The sequence below is a fragment of the Hyperoodon ampullatus genome, assembly GCF_949752795.1.
Source record: "Hyperoodon ampullatus genome assembly, chromosome: 11".
NCBI lineage: Eukaryota > Metazoa > Chordata > Mammalia > Artiodactyla > Ziphiidae > Hyperoodon > Hyperoodon ampullatus.
Window position 1 is genome coordinate 80,502,895 of NC_136924.1, and position 12,022 is coordinate 80,514,916.

The following is a 12,022-nucleotide window of genomic DNA, read 5'->3' on the forward strand; positions in this document are numbered from 1 at the left end:
TAAATTTGCCTTCCATGCAATTCCAGAGACTTCTGAATAGTTCAGTTCTTGGAGCACTTCCTTACTTACTCCTAATATGTTTCATTGTCACAGTAAGCCAGGTCTTTTGCTGGTTTTAGTTGCCTGTTTAGAGGTTGCTTTTAGGATAGTCTGTGTTTAAATTAATCTTTATATTCACTAAGTTTGATGGTAAACTAGCAGTATTATGTTGTCATTTCTTTATGAGAACAGGATTCCCCAAATTTAATTATATTAAAGCCAAGATAACAAGTTTTGGGGCATTTAAGAGAACCTATATCTGAAAATGCAGTTTCAAAATCTTTTCTCATTAAGTAAATTATATTAATTCAATTTACTTCACAGCAAAATGATGAAAGGAAGAGGAAAAAATTACGTTCTGCATAATAATTATGTTTTGGAAAGCCGCATTATAAAATCACAAAATATTTGAAGAGAGGGTGATACAGATTTCTTCAGATAAGGTTTTCCATTTTTGGTCTTAACAAAATAATTGATGCCTTGTCTTCTGTTCCTGATCTAAGAAGTTCTAGGTTCCCTTAATTTCAAAATGATTATGCAAGACCCTCTCCATTCCCAGAACCTTCTCATGCTCACCAGATTCTCTTTCTGGGATACTCCCGTGCTGTCCCATTAACATCTCAAATCCCATTTCTCAGACACCCCAGGAAGACAACAACAGAGAGAAGCCTTGTAAGGGAATGGCTAAGAGCATGGATCCTCATGCTAGACTAGCTCTACTACTTACTACCTGTATAACATTGGGCAAGTTGGCTAAGCTCTCTGTGCTTCATTTTCCCATCTGTAAAATGGGGATAGTAACAGTATGTACCTCATAGAGTTATTAGGAGGATTAAGGGATTTAATCTTTCTAAAGTACTTAGAATAGTAGGAGTAGGTATTATATGGGTGTTGTTAAATAAAATTTTATCTAATAAAGTTTAATCCTGATTTTTACTTTTTCTCTCCAAAATCCGAAGTATTTTTATCCCATAAACCCAGTAGAAGAAATTGTTAGTAATTTTTAATGCCTTTTATATAAATAATGTATCTAATAAATATCTTTATCACAGATTATAAACAAACTAGATGTCCAACAATATACAAATTGCTAAAACTTCAGATATTTAAGTGACATAATCTATTTTCAATATGTTTAAGTGAAAAAAGTAGGTTACATAAAAATAATATGTATTATGATTCCATTTTTTAGTTGAAACAATATGTATCATATATGAAGGCCAAAAAGAATCTGAACAGATAGACAACAAAATGTTCATAATGGTTATTTTTTGGTGATGAAATGATGGATTTTTTTTATTTTCTTCTTTTTCAAAATCTGGATCTTCTAAATTATCTCCAAGAATATTAATTACTTATTAATAAAGGGAAACTAAAAATGAATAATGAAAATATAGTTTATGATTGTGGACATTTATTTTCTCTCCATGGGAATCTCTAAGGAAAATGGAGAAATACATTAAATCCCTCTAATTTAATTCAATCACAACGTCCATAAACTGGAAATTTATTTATTTATTTATTTATTTTATTTTTTGGCAGCACAACACAGCTTGCAGGATCTTAGTTCCCTGACCAGGGGTCAAACCCTGGCCCCAGCAGTGAAAGCACTGAGTCCTAACCACTGGCCCACCAGGGAATTCCCATAAACCTTAAATTTTGTAAGATTTTTTTTATCCCATTGTTTTTAGATATGCTAAGACACTAAAAGGTATTTTAAACAATCTTGCATTTATTAGTGTGGATATTTTAATCATTTGTTCTCACTTTTATCTTACTTTAGTTGTGGATAATTAATGTTTAATGTTGGTTTATTTTGTGTAAGCAAACCTTTAAAACAACTTATTACACTAAATTTGAGAACTGAAGTAGATATTCAGTGAATACAATAATTTTAGTTGTTTCTTGAGTTTATCAAATAACAGAAATAAAAAGTTTCTAGCATTACTTATGAGTCAAGATAGATGACTACTTAACTGGATACGTTTTCCAAGAATCAGAGAGAAAAATTAAATATACCATCTTATGGAACAGTATAGGGAGCCCAGAAATAAACCCACACACCTACAGTCAATTAATCTTTGACAAAGGAGGAAAGCATATACAAAGGGAAAAAGACAGTCTCTTCAATAAGTGGTGCTGGGAAGGTTGGACAGCCACATGTAAATCAATGATGTTAGAACACACCCTCACACCATACACAAAAATAAAAATGGCTTAAAGACTTAAATATAAGACATGACACCATAAAACTCTTAGAAGAGATCATAGGCAAAACATTCTCTGATATAAATTGTACCAATGTTTTCTTAGGTCAGTATTCCAAGGCAATAGAAATAAAAACAAAAATAAACATTTGGGACCTAATCAAACGTACAAGCTTTTGCACAGCAAAGAAAACCATAAACAAAATGAAAAGACAACTTACAGAACGGGAGAAAATAGTTGCAAATGATGAGACTGATAAGGGCTTAATTCCCAAAATATACAAACAGCTCATACAACTCAACAACAACAAAAAAAACAAACAACCCAATCAAAAAATGAGCAGAAGATCTAAATAGACATTTCTCCAAAGAAGAAATACAGATGGCTGATAGACACATGAAAAGATGCTCAAACATTGCTAATTATTAGAGAAATGCAAATCAAAACTACAATGAGGTAACACTGCACACTGGTTAGAATGGCCATCATTAAAAAGTCTACAAATAACAAATGCTGGAGAGGGTGTGGAGAAAAGGAAACCCTCCTACACTGTTGGTAGGAATGTAAGTTGGTGCAGCCACTATACAAAACAATATGGAGGTAACTCAGAAAACTAAAAATAGAATTACCATACGATCCAGCAATCCCACTTCTGGGCATATATCCAGATGAAACTATAATTCAAAAAGATACATGCACCTCTATGTTCATAGCAGCACTATTCACAATAGCCAAGACATAGAAACAGCCTATATGCCCATCAACAGATGAATGGATAAAGAGGATGTGGTACATATATACAATGGAATACTACTCAGCCATAAAAAGAAATGAAATAATGCCATTTGCAGCAACATGGATGCAACTTAAGATTATCATACTAAGTGAAGTAAGTCAGAAAGAGAAGGACAAATACCATATAATATCACTTATATGTGGAATCTAAAATATGACACAAATGAACCTATCTAAGAAACAGAAACAGAATCACAGACATAGGGACCTCCTTGGTAGTCCAGTGGTTAAGATTCCACCCTTCTACTCCAGGGGGCACGGGATCAATCCCTGGTTGGGTAAGTTCTGCATGCCACACAGTGTGGCAAAAAAAAAAAAAAACTTTAAAAAGAATCACAGACATAGAGAACAGGCTGGTGGTTGCCAAGGGGGAGGGGGTTGGGGGGAGGGCTGGAGTGGGAGGTTGAGGTTAACAGATGTAAGCTATTGTATACAGGATGGATAAACAACAAGGTCCTACTGTATAGCACAGGGATCTATATTCAATATCCTGTGATAAACCATAAAGGAAAAGAATATTCAAAGAAGAATGTACACATATATATATGTATAACTGAATCACTTTGCTGTACAGCAGAAATTGACACAACATTGTAAATCAACTATACTTCGGTTTTTAAAATGTGTAAATGTACGATCTTAGCATTAGGGAGATTGTACTGCAACACTTCTGATTTTGCCCTTCTTGAAGTGTGACTTTGTTGCTCCTCAAGCTCAGTTGTAATTTTCTTCCACTCGTCTGTGACCCTTGTATTTCTTCCTTTAATCAACTTTTAAAGTGTTCAACAGATTCTTAAGTAAAATCCTTGCAAAAATGCCAACTACAGCTCTTTTTTCTTCTTTAGAAAATAAAAATAAAAAAATACAAAGGGAATTATCTTTCTCTCTCATACTAAGAACCATAAACCTAAAAGCCACAGTGAATCAGTATGTTGGAGAACTGATAAATCAATACATTTAAATTTGAGGGAAGTCAGCTGATCTTTGTTCTCCCACAAAACTGAGAAACCGATTTGTCTCTCATTAAATCAACTGTTAACCCACTAATTCACATACTTTTTTTAGCCACTAGAAATATTTATTTCAATCTTGCTAATTCCATACAACCATCCTCTCTAGCTATTTTACTTCTTTTGTCCCTAAGAGGAATTCCCCACTGGATTGCTGAAAACTTTCCACCTTTGTTTCCCTTGAATATGTTCTCAGATTTAGGGGAAAAAAGTTCTGAAAAGAAGATGACCCTGATTTTTTAGAGTGAATAAAAATTTTCTTCACCCACAGTGGAAATCTTATAGTATTTTCCCCCAGAGCTATAAAATGGTGGGAAAGGAGGTTTTTTTTTTTTCTTATTTAGAAGTATTGAATAAAAGGTATAAAAGTTGTCAAAAATCTTACTTAGAAAATCTACTAACCAAGTAGAAAAAGCCCAGAAAACTACAAAGAGGTTTAAAAAAAAAATTAAGGGGGCTTCCCTGGTGGCACAGTGGTTGAGAGTCCGCCTGCCAATGCAGCGAACAGGGGTTCGTGCCCCGGTCCGGGAAGATCCCACATGCCGCGGAGCGGCCGAGCCCGTGAGCCATGGCCGCTGAGCCTGCGCGTCCAGAGCCTGTGCTCCGCAACGGGAGAGGCCACAACAGTGAGAGGCCCGTGTACCGCAAAAAAAAAAAAAAAAAAAAAATTAAGGAAAGCCTCTTTTCTTGTAATCTAATTTCTCTATTAACTTAAAGTTTGAATGAGTCTTTCTATTCCAGATCTTACAGTATAAAGACAGTTTATTAACCAGTGACACTAGGTTAGGAAAATGTTTTACTCAAGAAAACAGATAGCCTTTATATGTCATATAAAAAGAGAACGCTGTTTTAGAAAAACACTCAAATATAGCTCAGAGCAGAAAGTATTAAACTATATGTATATAGTTTAATACTATATATATATATATACAAAGTATTAAAATCTACATAAGGAATTTATCAGATTTTCTGGAAAGCTGAGAGTTTTTCATATTTTTTTCTGATATGCTGTTTCCCTTAAATGTATTGGCTCGTTATCTCCTGCTGTTACATCTACAAGAAGTATCTTAAAGATATTCTTTTACAGTGCCTAAACCCTTAACTCTAAAATTTTCTACTGCCACCTCCTCCCTGCTACTCCCAGGAATACGTTCTAATTACATTTAATGTTTTTCCTTCATCCATTTATGTATTTATTCAACAAGTATTAATTGAGCCCTTACTATGTGTCAGTCCCTGGGTTAGGCTCTGGGAACGTCATGGTGAACACAGACAGACACAGTTCCTGCTCTTATAGAGCTGAACATCTAATGGGGCATTCAGATATTAATCAAGTAATCACACTAATGGAGGTATAATTATGAAATAAGGTTCACTTTCTGAAAAAAAAAAGAACACAATCTTAGAACCCAAACAGCAGGAACCTCACCAAGACTAGAGGGACAGCCAGGCTTCTCACAGGAAACAAACCAAAACAACATCAAAACCAAACCTGACTGGATCTACAACACAAGATTTAATTTCTTTTCATAATGGCACTGCTGTAAGCCAAACAAACAGCCTATTTATTAATTCTAAAGGTAAGTAGAAGAAAATTTAATCTTGACCCTTTCCCCACCAAAAGTATTCCTTCTCATCTGAGAGGAAATATTTACCATCACTCATCTAAGCGATACATTTTACACGGTGCCCCCCGCCCTGGCTATTTCCATAAATTATCTAAGTGAGAAAAAAAGAGTTTTAAAACATCTCCAGCAATTTTTCATCACTTTGCTTCTCTGTCAAATGAATTACCCTCTTGAAATATTTTCTGTATATTAAAAAAATATGCTTCATGGGTTCTTATTTGCAAACCTATTCCATAGATACTGCTTTAGTAGATTCAAAATGTTTTCTTTTTTGCCCCCTTTCGAAATCTGTGACTCTAGATCAAATTACTCCTCACTTAGGTTTCATTGAATGGAGTATATTAGATAATTTTTATTTCCAATCATTGCTTTATTATGCATTTTGAATCATTGTTAAGAAAATATTTCTTACATCAAAATTTTCCTAAAATTTTCCTAAAACTCCAAATATATTTAGTTACTTTTCATTTGGTTGTTCTTTTCTTTCTTTCTTTCTTTCTTTCTTTCTTTTAAGTAAAGGTTTGTCTTCATTTCTGTTACCTTACTCTAATTATCCCTTATCCTTATTTTAAATTCTGCTGGGTTTTTCCTTTATCTCATAGATTTTATCTTTTTGCTATCAACACAGCATTTCAGTCTACAGAAATCACTAGGAATCCTAATTTCATAATCTGTCATTTTAGCTAAACCTCCTACTTTTGTGCGGTCAACACATTTGAAAATAATTTCTTCTAAGCCTTCATTTAAAGCATTTATTTAAAATGTCAAACCATTTATAGGATGTGGTAAGGATGGCTAAAAGAGAAAGGACAAGAACAAAGTAGCTCACTACACAACTCCAGTGAAAAGACAAATAAGAAAGAGAGAAAAATAAGAAAGAGCCCTATGGATGCAGTAATTACTTGTCCTGGGTGCACAGCTGGAACTCCAGCTTAAAAGTAGGGAGGGGAAAATGTAAAATAGATAGCTAGTGGGAAGCAGCTGCATAGCATGGGGAGATCAGCTCGGTGCTTTGTGACCACCTAGAGGGGTGGGATAGGGAAGGTGGGAGGGAGGCTCAAGAGGGAGGGGATATGGGGATATATGTATATGTATAGCTGATCCACTTTGTTATACAGCAGAAACTAAAACAACATTATAAAGCAATTATACTCCAATAAAGAAGTTAAAAAAAAAACTTATACTGAACGTATACTGTCAACCAAAAGCAGTACCTATGGTGAAAAAAGACGTGAGAACAAGGAACTGAATTCAAACAAATCTGCACAAATCTTTGATATTATCCCAGGGAGGGCTACATAACTGTATGACTGAAAAAGTTGCATGTTGATGCCGTTTAAGTATGCCTGGAACATTACAATAAAAATACATGCTTTTCTGTTTCTGTTTCATAGATTCATTTGTGTCATATTTTAGATTCCACATATAAGTGATATCATATGATATTTGTCTTTCTCTTTCTGACTTACTTCACTTAGTATGATAATCTCTAGTTGCATCCACGTTGCTGCAAATGGCATTATTTTGTTCTTTTTTGTGGCTGAGTAGTATTCCATTGTATGTATGTACCACACAGAATCACGCACATAGAGAACAGACTGGTGCCAAGAGGAAGGGGATTGGGGGAGGGATGGAGTAGGGCTTTGGGGTTAGTAGATGTAAGCTTTCATATACAGAATGGATAAACAACAAGGTGCTACTGTCTAGCACAGGGAACTATATTCAATATCCTAGGATAAACCACAGTGGAAAAGAAGATTTTTAAAAAGAATGTATATATATGTATAACTGAATCACTTTGCTGTATAGCAGAAATTAACACAACATTGTAAATCAACTATACTTCAATTAAAAAATTAGTTTGGGGGCTTCCCTGGTGGCGCAGTGGTTGAGAGTCCGCCTGCCGATGCAGGGGACACGGGTTCGTGCCCCGGTCCAGGAGGATCCCACATGCCACAGAGCGGCTGGACCCGTGAGCCATGGCCGCTGAGCCTGCGCGTCTGGAGCCTGTGCTCCGCAACGGGAGAGGCCACAGCAGTGAGAGGCCCGCGTACCGCAAAAAAAAAAAAAAAAAAAAAAAAAATCAGTTTGGCAAAAACAAAACAAAACAAACAAAAAATACATGCTTTTCACAGCCAATTAGAAGATGGAAGGAAGATTTGACTGCTGTTGCTTGAATCAGCAAGGTGTGTACTAGTCGACATGGCACCTGTATGCAAATTAGAAAAAGATGACTCTTCCCCAGGCTGACATAGCTTCACACAAGCGCTTGTCAAGAACAGCACGGGTTGGACTTCTGCCCTCACTCACCCCCTCGGCCAGGAGTCCCGTGCGCTGACCACACATCTCGGCTTTGCTAGTGGGCTCCGTGTTAGGCTCTGACAATAGGGGGCGCTAGAGGGAGCCCGAAGGGCTGGAGGAGGAACAAGGGACTTGCTCCTGCCTGTGACCCTCCTGGTGGCTGTGTTCTTGCCAGTGGTACTCCATTAACACTTCCTCCCCGTAGCAGCAGTTAGATCCCGTGTGCAGTTCTCCCAGCACTGGCAGGACTAGTTGTCTCGTGCCCCCTCAAGGACACCTGGCACCAGACCCTTCCTCAGAGGTGGGTCCCAGCTCAGTGAGGAACCTCCTCCAAACCCAGAGACACCAGAGCCCCCTGAGCAGCACCCCCTTCCTCAGAAGTCTGAGTTTCAGCTCCACAGGGCCTCTCCTCTAAGTTTCTACATTTTAATAATAATTCTTACCTCTTGACATTGTTTCCTCAATCCTGAAGGTAATTAACAGTTTCCTGTAGTTGCTACCTCGACAATACATTCGATTTCTCTTTATACCTTTATGGTTACCAAGTTGACAGTCGTATACCTAACTGACCATTCATTATGTTAAATTCCCTTTGTCAAATAACTGTGTAGTTTCTGTCTCCTGAGGAGACCCTGACGGGTACAAAGAGGAAGATGAAGTAGAACAATAAAGGGTACAATCTACATACATGGTATTTTTCAGACATTACTGGAACTGCCCTAACAGCCAGGCTACGCAAAAAGGGGAAACTTTCCATCAGCCTCTTGAGCTGGGGATTAGTGCCAGAATAAAAAAACTAGCTGGCTTAGTTGGCAAGCTCTCCTTAAGGAATCCTGGTTGGAGAGCGATAAACCCAACCTACATCTTTCCAAAGGGGTTGTATTAATCACAAACAGGTTCTACAACAACAAGCAACTCTCCAGTTAGCAATGACTTAGAACACTTACCTATCTTAGAGGTTTCCTGGCAGCCGAGGATCTGCTGCAGCTCTGTTCCATGGCTCTGCTGCAAATAGAACTTCTTCATTTGGAGGCCTGGGCCAAAGGTGGGATGCCCCTCTCCTTGTCTCCTGGCAGAGGGAAGAGGGTAAGAGTGGAACCAGACAGTGGCTGCCGGGAGGAGGCATAAATCACCTCCACTTGTGTCTAAAAGCAAAGTCATGTGGTCAAACCCATTATCAGTGGGGCAGTTTGGATAAAGGGTGAACAAAATCTTTTCCCTGCTGTGTAAGAATTCAACCTTTAAACTCACTAACTCTGTTCCCCCTGGAACCAGATGAGAGTAATATGTTAACAGTGTTCTTCAACAGCTTTGCTTATAATAAAAATGATCTCGGGGCTTCCCTGGTGGCACAGTGGTTGAGAGTCCGCCTGCCGATGCAGGGGACACGGGTTCGTGTCCCGGTCTGGGAAGATCCCACATGCCATGGAGCAACTAGGCCCGTAAGCCATGGCCGCTGAGCCTGCGCATCCGGAGCCTGTGCTCCGCAACGGGAGAGGCCACAACTGTGAGAGGCCCGCATACTGCAAAAAAATTGGAAGTTGCATCTGTACCGGGAGGAACTATAAATGCACGATAGACCCCTGGTGGAGGCTGTGTAGCTTTTAGCTTTCCTGAGTGTGGTGACTGTTTTCACTGGGCGTGTCCTTGTGGGGATGCTAGAAGTTATGGCCCTGAAGCTGTTAAAGGACATATTGGCTCCTGTGGGGTAGGAGTGGTTCCTGCACCTGCCCCAGGTAGATATCATCTTCTTGCACTTGAGCTGTCCCTAGGCAGCTGTGTGACCTGATGTCCCAACAGAAGAGGAACACCTGATGCTGCCCTGCTGGCAAATTGGGGTTCCTCTCCTGTGTTCTTCTGAGTGACTCTGATGCCAAAGTGGTCGATGGTAGTTTTGTGCATCTGAATGCTGAGTTTAACCTAAGAATACCGCACGGTGGGCATTGTAGGAGCAAATGTATACTCTTCCACAGGGAAGCACTACAAAGGTGTAGGCCCTTCTTACAGGGAGAGGAGCAAGTACTTAGGTGCAGTAATAAACTCTACGTGGGAGACTCTCCTGCAGGACCCTGGTACCTTTCAGTAAATTATAGATTGAGAACTACTGATCAATAGAGGCAAATGGAAAGAGAAATGGGTTTGTGGCTCAGAGAGACCTCAGAAGCCTGGATCTCTTGCTTACTGCTTGTAACTTGACTGATTGAGCATCAGAATCATCACCTATGAATTTATTATCATTCTGGCCTTTTTACTAAAAAGGAAAAAAAAAAACGACTGAAACTCAGTTAAGCAAAAGAAGTGGAATTATGTTTTGTGATTGAAAAGGGCAGGGATGGAATTGTAATCTAATGGACTTGAGTCTCCAGGACTCTCTCTTTGTCCCTATCTCCAATTTATTTGGCTTCTTGGCTTCATTCTATCCTACTTCAGGAAGGATATTTTTTACATGACACAGCTGCTGGCAGTTTTGGTGCACATTCTTACAATGAGCATATATAAGTCTTTTAAAATTAATGGTTTCATTTTAAAATGTGACTGGGTTCTCTCATTATCTCACCTGTCTTAATTAGATGAACGTCTTTATTTAGGCTAATTGTCCTGACGTTTGTACACTGAAGGCAATCCTTCTTGTTAGAGAAGTTGAAGCAAAGGTAGAAATTGAGTAAACTGATTATCATAAAGTTCTATGTATGGTCGGGACCATGGAGATCACCTAGTCCATGAGTTCTGCCTTCATCTAACCTTACAGCATCCTTCCCAGGTTGCTGGATTACCCTTCTCTTGTTCTTGTTCAGATCGTGCCTTGAAAGTTTTTCCATTTTTATTAAGAATATTCACAAACTTACATTTATTCTGGACTTTAATCTTTGCAACCATCCTAGTGTCTTCATATGTTTCTCCTATTTTTTCTCCTTTGGAATTTTTCACATTTATGCAGTCAGATATTTTTCTTCTTCTTCTTCGTTTTTTTTTTTTTTTTGCTGTGTCGGGTCTCAGTAGCGGCACAGGGGATCTTTGTTGAGACATGCGGGACCTTTCTCGTTACAGGGCACGGTCTGTTCGGGTTTCTCTCTAGTTGTGGTGCGGGCTCCAGGGCGCCTGGGCTCTGTAGTTTGCTGCACGCAGACTCTCTCGTCGAGGCGCACGAGCTCAGTAGTTGTGGTCCAGGGGCTTAGTTGTACTGCGGCACGTGGGATCTTAGTTCGCCGACCATGGATCGAACCTGCGGCCCCTGTATTGTAAGACAGATTCTTTACCTCTGGACCACCAGGGAAGTCCAAGTCAGATATTATTTTAGAATGTTCTCCTTTTTTCCTATTACACATGGTATTTCTCTGAATTTTTGTAAACCTGCTTTTCTAAACCTATCCATTCTGTTAGGATGTAATTATTTCATAGTAATTTTTTCCCCTATAACCAGTCTTTTCTTTCTTATTGGTAGAGAAAAAATTAGAATATTGGGTTTCCCTTTGACTTTCTCTACTTTCTAAGAATGTTTTAGTTAGAGGTCTTGGTTGCAAACAAAGAAAATAAATCTAGTTTGGTTAAGGAGAAAAATGATTTTTGGAGGGGCTGAAAGTTGCTCAACAGGCAAGAAGGCTGGATAAACAGACTTGGTCAGGAACATAGATGGACAAAGCACAGTCAAGATCCTGCTAAAAGAGCCATCTGTGTAGGATGCCCTATTGGTACTGGCCCTGCTTGAGAGTCACAGCTGTGCTGCCAGCATTTGCTCCTTCTGCACATTTACTCTCATGCCTCCAAACTCACGGTGTCTCTATATATACAGTGACCAGACTGACATTACCAGAATCAACTATTAATTAACCAGAAAGACTATCATTCCCTTTCAGTTTCCATGATGTCAGTCAGAGCTCTTTGTTTCTTATTTCTCCCCTTGTGATTATCCCAAAGAAGGTGTCCATGTACTGGGCTACCAAAACAATAACTGACCATTACAAAAATATCCAAGAAATGTAAGGATTTGTCAGTGTCATTCCTTTAACATAATTAGTTTTCAGGATGTTGGTATATTTGAAT

General features: G+C 38.5%; 1 protein-coding gene across 1 annotated transcript in view; it reads right to left on the reverse strand.

The window, feature by feature from the left end:
• Window positions 1-10,961, reverse strand: part of STK38L (serine/threonine kinase 38 like) — a 188,085-nt gene extending 177,124 nt beyond the window's left edge. The window contains exons 1-2 of the mRNA XM_079716024.1: window positions 10,828-10,961; window positions 8,929-9,050 (exon numbers count right to left, since the gene is read on the reverse strand). Of these exons, the coding sequence (XP_079572150.1) occupies window positions 8,929-9,050; window positions 10,828-10,829 (124 nt within the window). The 5' untranslated portion in view covers window positions 10,830-10,961. The remainder of the gene's footprint in view (window positions 1-8,928; window positions 9,051-10,827) is intronic.
• Between the last annotated feature and the right edge of the window lie 1,061 nt (window positions 10,962-12,022).